This window comes from Calonectris borealis, chromosome 12 (genome assembly GCF_964195595.1).
Source record: "Calonectris borealis chromosome 12, bCalBor7.hap1.2, whole genome shotgun sequence".
NCBI classification, from domain to species: domain Eukaryota; kingdom Metazoa; phylum Chordata; class Aves; order Procellariiformes; family Procellariidae; genus Calonectris; species Calonectris borealis.
This window is the reverse complement of record NC_134323.1, coordinates 3,281,688-3,294,400: the sequence shown is the minus strand read 5'-3', so window position 1 is coordinate 3,294,400 and position 12,713 is coordinate 3,281,688. Positions and strand designations below refer to the sequence as shown.

The 12,713-nt window shown below is 37.3% G+C and overlaps 1 protein-coding gene across 1 annotated transcript in view; it reads right to left on the bottom strand.

Moving 5' to 3' along the window:
• Positions 1-1,416: 1,416 nt before the first annotated feature.
• SLC7A6 (solute carrier family 7 member 6) overlaps positions 1,417-12,713 on the bottom strand; it is a 30,231-nt gene continuing 18,934 nt past the window's right edge. Inside the window, exons 6-10 of the mRNA XM_075161061.1 lie at positions 5,916-6,019; positions 4,760-4,856; positions 4,359-4,508; positions 3,441-3,624; positions 1,417-2,052 (exon numbers count right to left, since the gene is read on the bottom strand). Of these exons, the coding sequence (XP_075017162.1) occupies positions 1,958-2,052; positions 3,441-3,624; positions 4,359-4,508; positions 4,760-4,856; positions 5,916-6,019 (630 nt within the window). The 3' untranslated portion in view covers positions 1,417-1,957. The remainder of the gene's footprint in view (positions 2,053-3,440; positions 3,625-4,358; positions 4,509-4,759; positions 4,857-5,915; positions 6,020-12,713) is intronic.

Sequence of the window (12,713 nt, the reverse complement as noted above, 5' to 3'; positions counted from 1 at the left end):
GTTTTCTTTACTCATTTAAGATCATAGGAATTGGTACAGATGAAGCCATGTCAGCATTTTAACTTGCATTCATCTTTAAAACAATTTAATCTTACCTGTTTGGACACACAAAATATTTCTCCTAGAAATATTTTACAGACTCTCCTAGAGTCTGTAAAAAATAGCTAATAGGATGTTAGATCTATGTCAGTCATGAGCTGTAGGTTGCAGCAGTGACTTCAGGTCAATTAGTTCTGGCTGGTGATGTCAAGATAGTGGGGGCAAAATATTTTTTTCCTTGGTTTCACAGAAAGGTTAATATGGCTGTTAACCTGTGCCACCACCCTAGCCTGTTAAAGTTATGCTGCCCACTGGACAGATGTCTCAACTTAGATACTGAATTCATTCTAATTATATGAAAGACTAAAAAGCTGTATTATAACAGCTAAATGCTAATTTTCATTAAATACTGAGAAGACCCTACATGTTTATGTGCCTGTGCCAACTGTGCACAAAGTTCCTCAGCTAGAATTTAACTATCATCTTAAGTCCCAATGCTGCTTCACAAAGGTAGCCCAAGACTCCATTTCATCTTAGTTTTCACCATCTACTACCACTTGCCATTATCTGTAGCTTTTTGTTTAAGTTAACCTTGGTCAGGGAGTGAGTACAAGAATCCAAATATTCTCATTATTATTCAAGTGGCTGATGCAAATGTGGTGCAGCATTTGAAGTGTGCATTGCTTCAGCCATATTCTTGTGATTACAAGATTTAGTTCAACTGAAATGCACAAAAAAATGCACATGTGGACAAACTCAGGGTAACTGAGGTAAACATTCTGAACTAAGATAAAAATTCCAGGTATGTTTTTTTAAGTATATCTCACTTTGCTAGCCAAACAGGCTGGCTTCACGTTATCTTCTGCTGCGCCAAAATTCAGTATCAAAGTGTCCTGATGTTAGGCTTATGGCTTTGGAATTAGAAATACTACTAATTAGCATCAGTCTGTATTGCAATACTACTTGTTATTTCCGGTTTTATTCCTGTTTTCTCTCCCTGCTACTTAGCTTTCAAGATAGGGTTGCTGCCACAGAACTCTACTTCTGCTATAGAAGAAAAAAAGTGGTTGGTTCTGTGAGTTTTCGGATTGTCATTTTCTAGTGAACAGCTCTGAAATTTAGAAAGGGTATTTTCTGACTGCTGAGGTAACACTGCTAATGTGTGTTCACTGAAACAGTTCAGAAACAAATGGTTAAAAGCTTCAAACCGAACATTTTGATTTTGGAAGTTTCATAAAGCCTGACAGAAGTTGACCAAGTACTAACAAGCTAACAGGAAAGAATCATCAAATGTTAATCAAATCAGTTAGATACCACATTTCCACATAGCGTACGGAATAAAATACTTATCTTTAAGGGAGAAAGGTTGGTTCAGTCTTTAAATAATATAGCACAACTTTATTCATTTTTCTGCTTATAATGACAAATTAGGTAGTTTGTTGTGACCACTTGTCTTCTGGGATAAGAACTGAGATAGCACAGCAAATCACTTCATGCAAACATCCATCAGAATTAAGCTGGAAAAGACTTTTGGTCTTTTGAGTCAAAGTGGTTTTCAGTCTAACTTAAAAATGCATTACTTTGCCACCTGGTTCTGCAGAAATCTAATTTGATCCATTAGCTCTTACCATTTTAATACCAATTCTGAAGAAGGAACAGTATTGATGCATAGTTTGTGTGCCTGAAATGAGTATGTAATCATTATCCAATGAAAACACGCCCTGAAAATATGCCACAGTTTAGGAGGGTGACGCGAGGGCATGATTTATGTAGGAATCCAACTGCAAGTAAGTACATTTTCAGTGTTTCTGAAAGACCACTGGAAACAGTTTTCCCATTTTTTCCAGTTCCATCTCTTCCCTTTTGTTGTCATAATTGCTTTATCCTCCCTCCTGTTTCTTGTAATGGCTTTGAAATTTTAGTTGGATTTGATTTCTAACTTCTTCTCTTCATTTGTGTCCATCTCTGTTAAAACACAGTAACAGAGCAGCTGCATGTTTCGTGTGACTGCACCTGCATAGGAAATTGAAGATAAATCAGAAGAATAGCCACCTATCTCAAGGCTAATTACACGTCATGTATCTGACTACTGAAAGTTAGTCGTCAAGAATGCTGCCTCACTTCTCCTAAGGGGAACAAACAATAAAAGTTAATACAAAAAGTGTCTTCCACTCAATTTTTTAAAACAGATAACATTTAAAACTGTTCTGTTGCTATCCTAGGGTGCTTTTCTTCTTAGGCATCCTGCCAAGTAACTGAAGCAAAATCTTTTTTCTCTATAATTAAGAGTGTAAAATTGGTAGAATTAAAAAAAAAAAACCAACTTCAAAGAGCACACAGGAAAGTGACAAGATTACTGAGTATTTATATATTCACTAGCTGCTGCAGCACCACATCCTGTTGCATTCTAAGATTATGCTATAAACCTTCCTTTCCACATCCCTCATCATGGTTTTCTCACATAGTAACAATGACAACAGCGTACTGCTGGAGAGAAATGTACAATTTAACTGCAGCAATTCAACAGAAGGCAAAATTCCATCTGTGACTGACATAAAATCTATCCATCTTCAAACAACTGATTCAGTAAAGCAAGAAAGTTAGCTTGCATTACCAGAAATGTCCAGCCCTTTAACAGTCATCAACCTTGCTTAAGAAAAAGACTGAGGATAAAATCTGTAGAAAAGTGGATGGTCTTTTAAACATACAGTAAGTAAAATCTGGGTGTAAAAACATACATAAAATCAGTATACCCCTTTAAAGGTCCGGCTGGGATGCAGTTAACATTCTTCATAGCAGCCCATATGGTGCTGTGTTTTGGATTTGTGGCTCAAACAGGGTTGGTAACACACCGATGTTTTGGCTGTTGCCGAACAGTGTTTGCACACTATCAAGGCTTTTTTTTTTCCTCCCACTCTGCCCTCCCTGCAACCAGATGGGCTGGAAGTTCAGAGAGGAGGTGGCCAGAAGAGCTGACCCAAGCTAAGCAAAGGGATATTTCATGCCATATAATGTCATGCTCAGCAATAAAAACTGGGGTAGAGGAAGAAGTGTGTGCATGTGTTGGAGGGTGTCTTCCAAGGTGGCCGTTGCTTGGAGACTAGTTGCGCATCGGTCTGCTTGTGGGAAGTGGAAGTGATTGCGTTTGCAGCAGCAGGGTTTTTCCCCTCTTTCCTTCACTTAGTAAACTGTCTTTATCTTGATCAACAAGTTTTCTTGCATTTGTTCTTCCGATTCTCTCCCCTATCCTGCTGGGGGGTGCTGGTGAGCAAGCAGCTCTGTGGGTACTTAGCTGCTGGCTGGGGTCAACTGACCACAACCCTTTTCATCAACAAACCGAGATGATGCACTTATTTAATTTTCCTCTCTCCTAACACCACCTCCATCATAAAGAAACTTACCTAAAATCTTGTTGATAAACTGAGGTCTCCTTGATGCAGGTAAATAGACTCCCAAGAAAAAGACTGGAACGCCAGATAAAGCAATGGCAATTCCAATCAATGAATTTGTAGTGTCACTGTAGAGTGGCACTACCACCAGAAACACTGTACATATGCAGAATATTATTGGGAAAGCCACACTCAGCTAGAGACAGAAAAAAACAGAACAGAATGTTATTGAAATATTTGCTGTCTACAGTTAAAAATGTTTTGGTGAGAATTACAGACTTTTCCCTCTCAACCCCACTTTGTGGAATTATCTGCTCTTTGTCTTATACATCTGGCTATTTGGAACCATAAGCAAATTGCAGAATAATTCTTGCACAGAACTGCTGCTAAAAATTGCAAAAGTAATCAAGTATGGTAACTCTGCTGTGTTGGAAGAAACTATATAACAGTATGAAGTGGTTTTAGACAAATCTAATAAATCCCAGGAAACAAGAATGACTTTGTAGCGTATCAACTTTAAGTATGAGAAGGTGGTAACAGGATCAGATACCGAACTAAAACACCATCAGAGCTAAATGTTGTCCATATTGACAGAGTTAGTCGATTTAAGCATTCATAATTTGAGATTTCTAATCCAAGAAAAAAGGCTGACTACTATCTTAGCCTATTGCGACATTCTCCAGTTGACAGAGAGAAGGGCTACTGATTGAACTAACATACAATAAAAGAGTATACTATTACCATAATCACTTATTCTTATCTAACAGACAAGCTAGTTTTCATGGTACAACATAAAATGAAAGCCATGTTTTGTGTCCTGATCAATTTGTAACCTTTAGGCATAACATGTATGGTCCAGATATTAGACATTACTTTTACATTATGTGAAAGAGAGGGATTTTAAACAATTCTGTAATAATTAAATCTTACCTTAAGAGGCCTGGGTCGATCTGGTTCCTTCCAACGTAAATATAATTGCCCAGCAATAGACAGACCAACAAAAAACCAGTAACTGAAACTGAAGTAATTAATAAGCTTGAAGACATCTTCTACAGCCAGGTAAATAAGGGTCATAGCACACTGTCAGAAAAGAACAGGAGTGAGATGAACAACAGAAGTTTGAAACTTACTGCTTATGCTGCTTTTTGTATGAAAGCAACACCTTTTACACCTTGGTGTTTGGCATGATTTTATGCCTCTCAAAATTCACTCTCAGAAATCACCTCAATGACAATAAATCTGAAGTTCTCTTGTGCTTTTTTAAAGTCTTCCTTTAAGTAATTCATATAGTGACATCTGAACAGTTGAAAAGAAAAGCAGTAATAACTTACATTGAAGAGCAGTGCTGGCACAGGTGTGAACCTGCCTATGTGGATCATAGACAACAGATCAGGAAGGTGACCTTCTCGAGATCCTACAAAAAATAGCCTGAAAAACACAAATCAGAAAACAGATGTTGAGGCCACACGTGAGAGAGAATGTATTACAGAATATCAAAAAACAATACCAGTCAAAATAAGTATTTACACCACTGAATTTCTATCCTTTGAACTGGAACATGGATTCAACCCTTCCGGTAAAGATGTACTGTAAAACAACCATTAAAAGATATATAAGCTTTTAGAAACATGCTGTTAACACCCATTTTTAGAAAACAATCCTACAGGTAAAATAGAAAATATCTACAGTAACTGAAATAAATTTCTATTGTTTTAAAAAAATTCTAAAAGCTAGCGCTGAAAACATTCCAGCTTATAGCAGAATAATTTTCAATGCCAACCAGAAGAGATCACCAGGCCTCTAAAAAGAGGTCACTCAACCACATGCTCAAAAACCAAACACACATAATTTTATTATCAACTGCAAATTGTTCTGTATTGACTACTTCACCAGTTCATGTTCATATTTGTTCTCAGTACAGAGGCATTGTGCATACATACAATGGACAGGAAGGATGTTAAAATGCCTGAATAAATCTATTTAAAACTTTCACTAGTCACATCCATAATCAGTGCTCAGAGGAAAGCTTCTGTATTGTACCCTAAGTTTTTTGACTGCAGCTTAACAGCAATACAACTTTTAAAACTTTTTACTTGGAAGAAAATTTAAAGATACTGATTTTGGAAAGTCAGTAAGTTTTAAGTAAATACATTTGGAAACATGAACTTGGTAGAATTATTGTATCAAATAAAATGGAAGATAACTCAATCCAAATAAACAGAAGGTCTGAGAACTCACCACACAGGCAACATTCATTTGATTTTTAATTGTACTCTGCATACAGCTAGGAACGCTTTGGGGAAGTAAGGCAGTGTTTAAGGGTGTATGTACACACACAGAGGTTTATTTAGGTCTGTTATTTTATTGTGGCTATTCATTATAAGTTCGGTTACAAAAGTATTTTTGCCACTCTCATAATAGATGAGCATAACGGTAACTGTAAAAATACTTATGAGCATTTGTCAAACAGAAAGAGACATGCACTACCTTGATGATGCTAGAATTGAAGCATTAAGTCCACCAAAACAAGAGAAGGCTACTGCAATGGGAATTGTCCAACTGAAGATACCAAATACCTGGTCAGCAAATGTCTAATAAAAGGGAAAAGAAAAAGGAAACATGAAAATATCTCCAACAAAGCATGTGTAAAACAATGACATCAAAGCTTTTGTAATAATTTTGTGTGGAAAAATAGCAATATAGTAAGGACAATCCATAATGCAGCACAAAGAAGCACACAGCTTTTTTATTTATTTATGGATTCTAAATAAGCACAAACTTCTTCAGCCAAGCACCTGAATGCACATTTTCTGTTCACAAAAATAATGCTCACAAAGGAAAACAAAATGTTTTTAGAATTTTCTCACCAATCCTAGTATATTTTATTATCTAACTGAACTACAGAACTCAAGTGTAACATAGTGTCTACAGAGAATAAAGGACAAAAATATTATTATATATCCAAAAAGGGAAGTGCCATATTGTAGATGATAAACATAGCCACCATCACACTTACTGTTTATAGACACTATTCTAGGAATCTATTTTGTTTTCCTTCTGTTTCAATTTCCTAAGCAATATCACCTTTTCCTTTAGCTCCCCCAGCAGGGCCTCTGGGCTCTACTCTCACAACATGGCAAATGACAGAGCAAGTATCTTATTAGCAGTCATTTGTTAATGTTGCTAGACAATACTGCAGGCCAACTGTGGTGACTTTCCGTGACAGAGCTCTGAAACGAAGAAGCCAGGAGCATCAAAGTTTCAAAGCAAGTGGTAAGAGTCACCAATTGCCAGTGATCTGGGACCTATAATGAAAATGGGTAATGCTTTGCAAGATACTGTCCTGGTCAATTTTGTTCAACCTCCTGGATGGAGAAAAAAGGGAGAGAGACTTAGAATATCAGACAAAATGTTTGAAAAATCAAGAAATTTAATACATGAAGACTGACAGCTATTCTAAATCCCATCTCGGTCTGAGCATTGTACATGTCTGAACATTAGCATGTTCGGAGTTAAGCAGAAGTCCACTCATGCTGTGTTCAGAAGACGTGGGTGGAAGACTTCCTATCCCAATTGTACCTACTGATAGCTAAATTACTTCCATGATTTCTTTTACAGAAGCAAACTAACAGTCATGGTAGCAAAAGAATCATGTCTATATTAGACAGCATGAAATCACTATAGAAACAGAAAGGTACATACTTACGTATAAGTGGTACTCAAACAAACCCCAAAGATTTTGTGGGTATTAGAACACTTTACACCTCAGCAGGTAGCAGTAATCTAAACCTTTTAATGAACCTTTCTCTAAATCACTTTCTTAGCTCTCTCTTGCTTTATCATTTTCAAGATCCTCAACACAAAAAGCATATATACTAGTTCAGCTTTCTGCAGGTCTGTCTTTTCCATTACAAAAATTTTCTTCAGTTTTTAATGTTTTAGTATTTTGAAACACCTCCCCCTTGACCTCCCCTTTAAACTAGTGGTCTTCACCATAACGTTTATGAGCTAAGAAGTTCAGTCAAAGTGGCTTAACATTCAGAACTGGCCTTTTTTTTGTAGCATGTAAAGTTATCTGGATTTAACAGTGGTCAAATTTTGATTTAATTACTCCAGGAACAAGATCACCAAAAGCAGTGCATTATGATCTGTTTTCTGAATGTTTTTGTAGGTCAAAAAAGCCTAAATGACCTAATATAGATTTTTTTTCATGAAATGAATGATTGACTTTCATGAGGCAAAACTCTGCATATAATGTCAATCTTCAAACCATAAAATGCAGAAAAATTTACTGACATAAAATAAAGCTTGGCTGGTTGAAGTTTCCTGTTCTTTGTCTGGGTTGACAAAGTAAGTGCTTTGTTCAGCACGTTATCCAGGTTAAGGTTCAGAATCCAACTCTGCTTAGCTGTACACCATCATCTACACTAAAAAGCAAAATTTATTCTACCCTTTTGTGTAATTTAGTTGAGCCTCAGCAAAGGCAGATAGGATTTCCTGCTGCTAAGGGACAATGCAAGAGCATATAATCACTTCAATGGGAACCTTGCCAAAAGGTTCAAAGTCAACGCATCAACTGTGTTAGTCACCCTGATCCTTACCAAAGCACATCTCTTCCTGAGCTCTTTTAGTTTATACATATTAGTATAGCTTCCCTCAAAACAGCTTCAATACAGGGGTGGAAAAATGCACACACACAGATTCCCACAGAAATTATAAAAATTAAAAGTATAAAAGAACTAATCCATGTATGAATTCTATTTCATGCTGAAATCAGAACATCAGTTTAGCAGAAGACCATGCCATAAGAAATGTGTTCTATATACCATGGATTACCCATTTTCAGTCAACTGAAACTGAACAAGCAACAATTAATTTACATTATTGTATATAAAAGATTTCTGCTGCTCAAGAATAAATAATTACTAGAACCCACAGTGCTTCTCTCAGATCCTTATTGGATCTAAATGCAGCTCTGAGAAACCTGGTCTCCCAAAGTAGAACGTAATTCATAACGATCCAGTGAATGAATTAAGACAACTTCTCCAGAACAAGTAAGAATGAGGACAAGATGAAAATTCTAATAGGCAATTGTTGTAATATTTTAAAGGATGATTTAAACCTGGACTGCTGATTTCTGAAGCCAAACAGCAAGTGAAATGACTAGACACCAAAGTTAAAACTGCTGGAGGATTTTTTTTTAAATATACAAAGCTAAGATACAGAAGTCACTCAACAAGATGTTAGAGAATTAAGATGTTTAGTAAGGTTGCCTAAAGGATAAGCATTTAGGTAAGTAACATTAACAGCTAAAGTTAAAGAAGAGAGAGAAAATGTATGAATGTAATCTTATGCTGCAGGATGCAAATTAGCTAATATGTCATTTGGAGAAACTTTTTCCCTCAAAAGGCAGGTTGGCGTTTATTCTTTGCAAGCATTTCCCATTTCCTTTTGAAACATCATTTTGAAATGGGCCAGTGTGGAATGCCAGATGTGGGACTAACTCAAAGGCCATTTCCATCCTATAATGTATATCCAACCTTTCTAAGATATGCTAACGTTGTTTCACACATCCTGGAAAAACAGCAATCACTCATACAAGCAGTAAAAATCACAAAGAGTTAAGGCAAAGCTATGGTATCACTGCCACAAATTATACACAGATCAAGATGTTATAAATTCAATATATTCTGGATGCAAGCTATATGATGTATAACAACTGTTGATCCAGCTCAAAGTCAAATAATTAATTTCCCTAGATCTGTACGAGTCAGCCTCTTCGAAAGAGAGAAGAACCTAGTGACAGCCTTCACCAAACACCGTCATTTCCAATGTACTTTCTAATGTTGTAGTTGGGATTCCTGAGAGAGCAAAGGGTGGAGCATTAACTTCAAGAGCTTAACTTTTCCCTAAGTGAGATAAGGCAAAAGAGTATTTTAATTGAGAATGATCTAGAAAGTTCAGCGTGGTTTGCCAAATAGATCTACCTGCAAAATGATCTTTCAGCAAAACAAAGTTGAAAGGTACCTGAAGGTTGGCTAAACTTTCTAGAGATATTAACTAGCTTAACATGACAAGTATAGACCCACCTGCCCTTACGCAGGTGTTTTCTGACAGGGTTTCACCCTCATTTCTAACATAAAAATCAGCCAAGTTCGTGTATCACTACTCAGACAATAAGCACACTTTTATACTTCAGAGTATACATTTATAAATCGTTCAACACTCCCATTTTAATAGATGCCAAGAAGTATCTTCTCCAAAGCTGAGCTATACTCTCTTGTGAACAATGAGAAAACCCAAGATCTCTACAATGTTTCTTGCAGTGTTACTGAAGTATAAGTGGCCACAATAAGCATTCAACTGTGTGCATATGTCAGAGGGTTATTTTGCGTAAGAAAGAAGGGCAGAGAAAAGTGCAAAAAGCAATCAAGTTATCAAGTACATACACCACGTGCACCGTACCAAGAGAAAAAAAAAAGGGGGGGGAAGGAGAAGAGTTAGTGGCTGCTTTCTGCTAAAACCGCAATTGTACAATCATGGATCCTCCACAAATGAGCCAGACCTCGGCTCTGATCTGAGCACTTGACCAATTCCACTTTAACTACCACTACTTCTGGGAGTAGTGAAGTGCATTTATAAAAACAAATGAGCTGGCAACAGGGGAAAGAATGGAGCATTTGCAAGGGTATGCGGAGGATGACAGAGGAGCCTACCTGGAGGCAGCTATAGCAGAAGCATTTAGTCCACCATAACAGGAGAAAGCCACCACTATGGGGATGGACTTCTTCTCAGGTTTCTTCTGAGAAAGTCTAAAGAGCAAGAAGGATTAAGAGATTAAATTGTCATCTCTGCTATAGTCTGACAAGTCCTGTAGTCCAGACTTGAACTATAACTGCTTCTAACAGCTAGGAAACAGTAAGAGAATTCAGTGGCTGATATAGCACTTGCAATTACAGATAAAGTCCTTTTATGCCCTCCCATCCATTGGACATGTAAGATATGCATATATACACACACACTGTAGAAAGACATGCACCTGGAATTGTTCCCCTTAGTTCTGATTTTTTTTTTCCCCAAACCATTGAGAGGGAATAATAATGAAGGAAGAAGCTTCCAGCTATGCGCTTCTCAGCTGAACTGCCCTCATTTTGTCATGACTAAAATGTTATATTACTCCCAGAAGAATGGTCAAAAACTGAATTACAGCTTTGTTTCAAGACATGAATGACTGATTTAACTACATTTTATTTTTATCTTGGGTTAGTTTGATCTCATGATCATCAGCTGGTAATTTGTGAATGGTTTGCAAGAACACTTTTTTGTCCTTTTAAAGGTCCAAGCAACAGTTCTGTACAAACAGGTTCAATTAAAAGCAGCGGGAACTGCCCCGCACAAAGAGCTGCCACAACAAAATACAGAGGATACTCCTTCACACCCAGCAGTTCAGACACACAGACGATTAGAAAGACCCACATTTATGTTACAAATCACAAGATTAGAGCCGTTTCATCACACTTAGCTGCACACAAAAAGTGCACTTAGAGGCACACAAAAAATGCCAGACTACACTGAGAGCATATGGAGCTGCGAGCACATGCTAGGCTGGCAAAGCACTAAACCAGTATTGATCAGATGGATAAATGTAAAGAGAATGTAGTCTAACATGAATAAGAAACTTAAACAAAACCATACCCAAAGATTATGAGGTGTTTCTAGCAAGGCTTAAAAGGCATCTACAGAGCCTCTTTATGTAGCTCATTTCAAGGTCCTATCGCACATGTGAGCTTTTGCAGGCTCAGTTCTGTAACATTCTTACCCTGGCGAGGAGATTAATATATATGAACGATCTGACTAGTATCTTGGAAGTGCAATTAATTCTGCTTTGACTTTTCTCTTGAGGCAGAGCATAAATACATTCCCACATTACAGGAAGATTTGGCAGTCAGAACTACAGTCTGTTTTCTCAATTTTTAGCTTCTCAGGCCTTTAAGGAGGTAATTCCTAAAGGAAACAAAGAAACTATGATTTATGGCAATCAGGAAGCCGCACATCCAAAAAAGCCACTAAGGAGATGAAGTTTTCTTCCACTGCCATAGATTACATTTGTCAAGATATTGTATAACATTGTTCAGTTTGACCAAATTAGATTTAACGTCACATATATCAAAGAAAGGAAAGAGAGTGCACATCAACTGGAAACAGAAAATTGTAAAGCTGTACAAGAAAACAATTTAAATCTTCAGGTTTCCTGTAATTGTTGTTTCAACCACCATTCGGTTGATTGATGCTACTCAGACAGACATAATTCTCTCCTTGTATGATCTGCAACGTCTTTTCTTGGAGAAAAAGGTTCCAGTGCAGTACAAGGTCCAGCATGAAATTCTCATCTTTAGGTCACTCAATATAATCTCATGGTAAGAGAAACCAGCACTACTCTACTGCATTAATATACTGCATATCTACTGCATGTACAGGTCTCTTCTGCATGGCCCACGTTAAGATTACAGATGCCAGCTCCAACAGTAAAACAGTTTCGTTTATGTCTTCATGGAGGTGCTGAAGATACTTCATCTAAATCTTCTCAGGTGTTTATCCTGTTCTTAGCATTTTTAATAGCTAGCTGTAGAATAAGGGTTCAATGTTTTCCAAGGTCTCTTATCTTTCTCATATTGAAAATATTATGTAGCACTCTTTCTGTTCTGGCTCAACTTTTCAGCTTGGCCTCCAAAGCCAGGGAACTTTTACATAACTGGCAGCAGGAGCGCTGCGTTGGTAGTGACTTACAGCTAGCTCCAAGAAAAAAGGCAAATGACTCACTAAACAGCTCTCTTCTAAAAGCAGCTGCCTGTCCCTAATGAAGACTTCTTCCATTATAAGGTACAGAATGTGCATTTCATCCAAAGGAAGGTGCCAGTGCAAGCAAAGAAGGTGGACATGACACTGGCAGCCAAAGACAAGCAGATTTTCCTCTTCAGAAAAGAAGCCAGTGACTGGCCAAATGAAGGAAGAGAAGTAATACCCAAAAGGTCTAACAGTAACTTAAGAATTTCTGGCTGAATTCCGTCAGAAGAAAGAGATGCATCATTTGTTAAACTATACACCACAGAAGAATAAAATGGCTAGAACACACAGCCTCCCACATTCCTGTTTCATTGAGGAAGAAAGCAAGTCTACTCTAGAATATGAGTATACCAGGGTAAATTGGATTGATCGATGCTGGACTCACAAGATGGTATTCAAAGACGCAGCTGAAGTCGTCATCTTTATCCCCAATCTACAAAG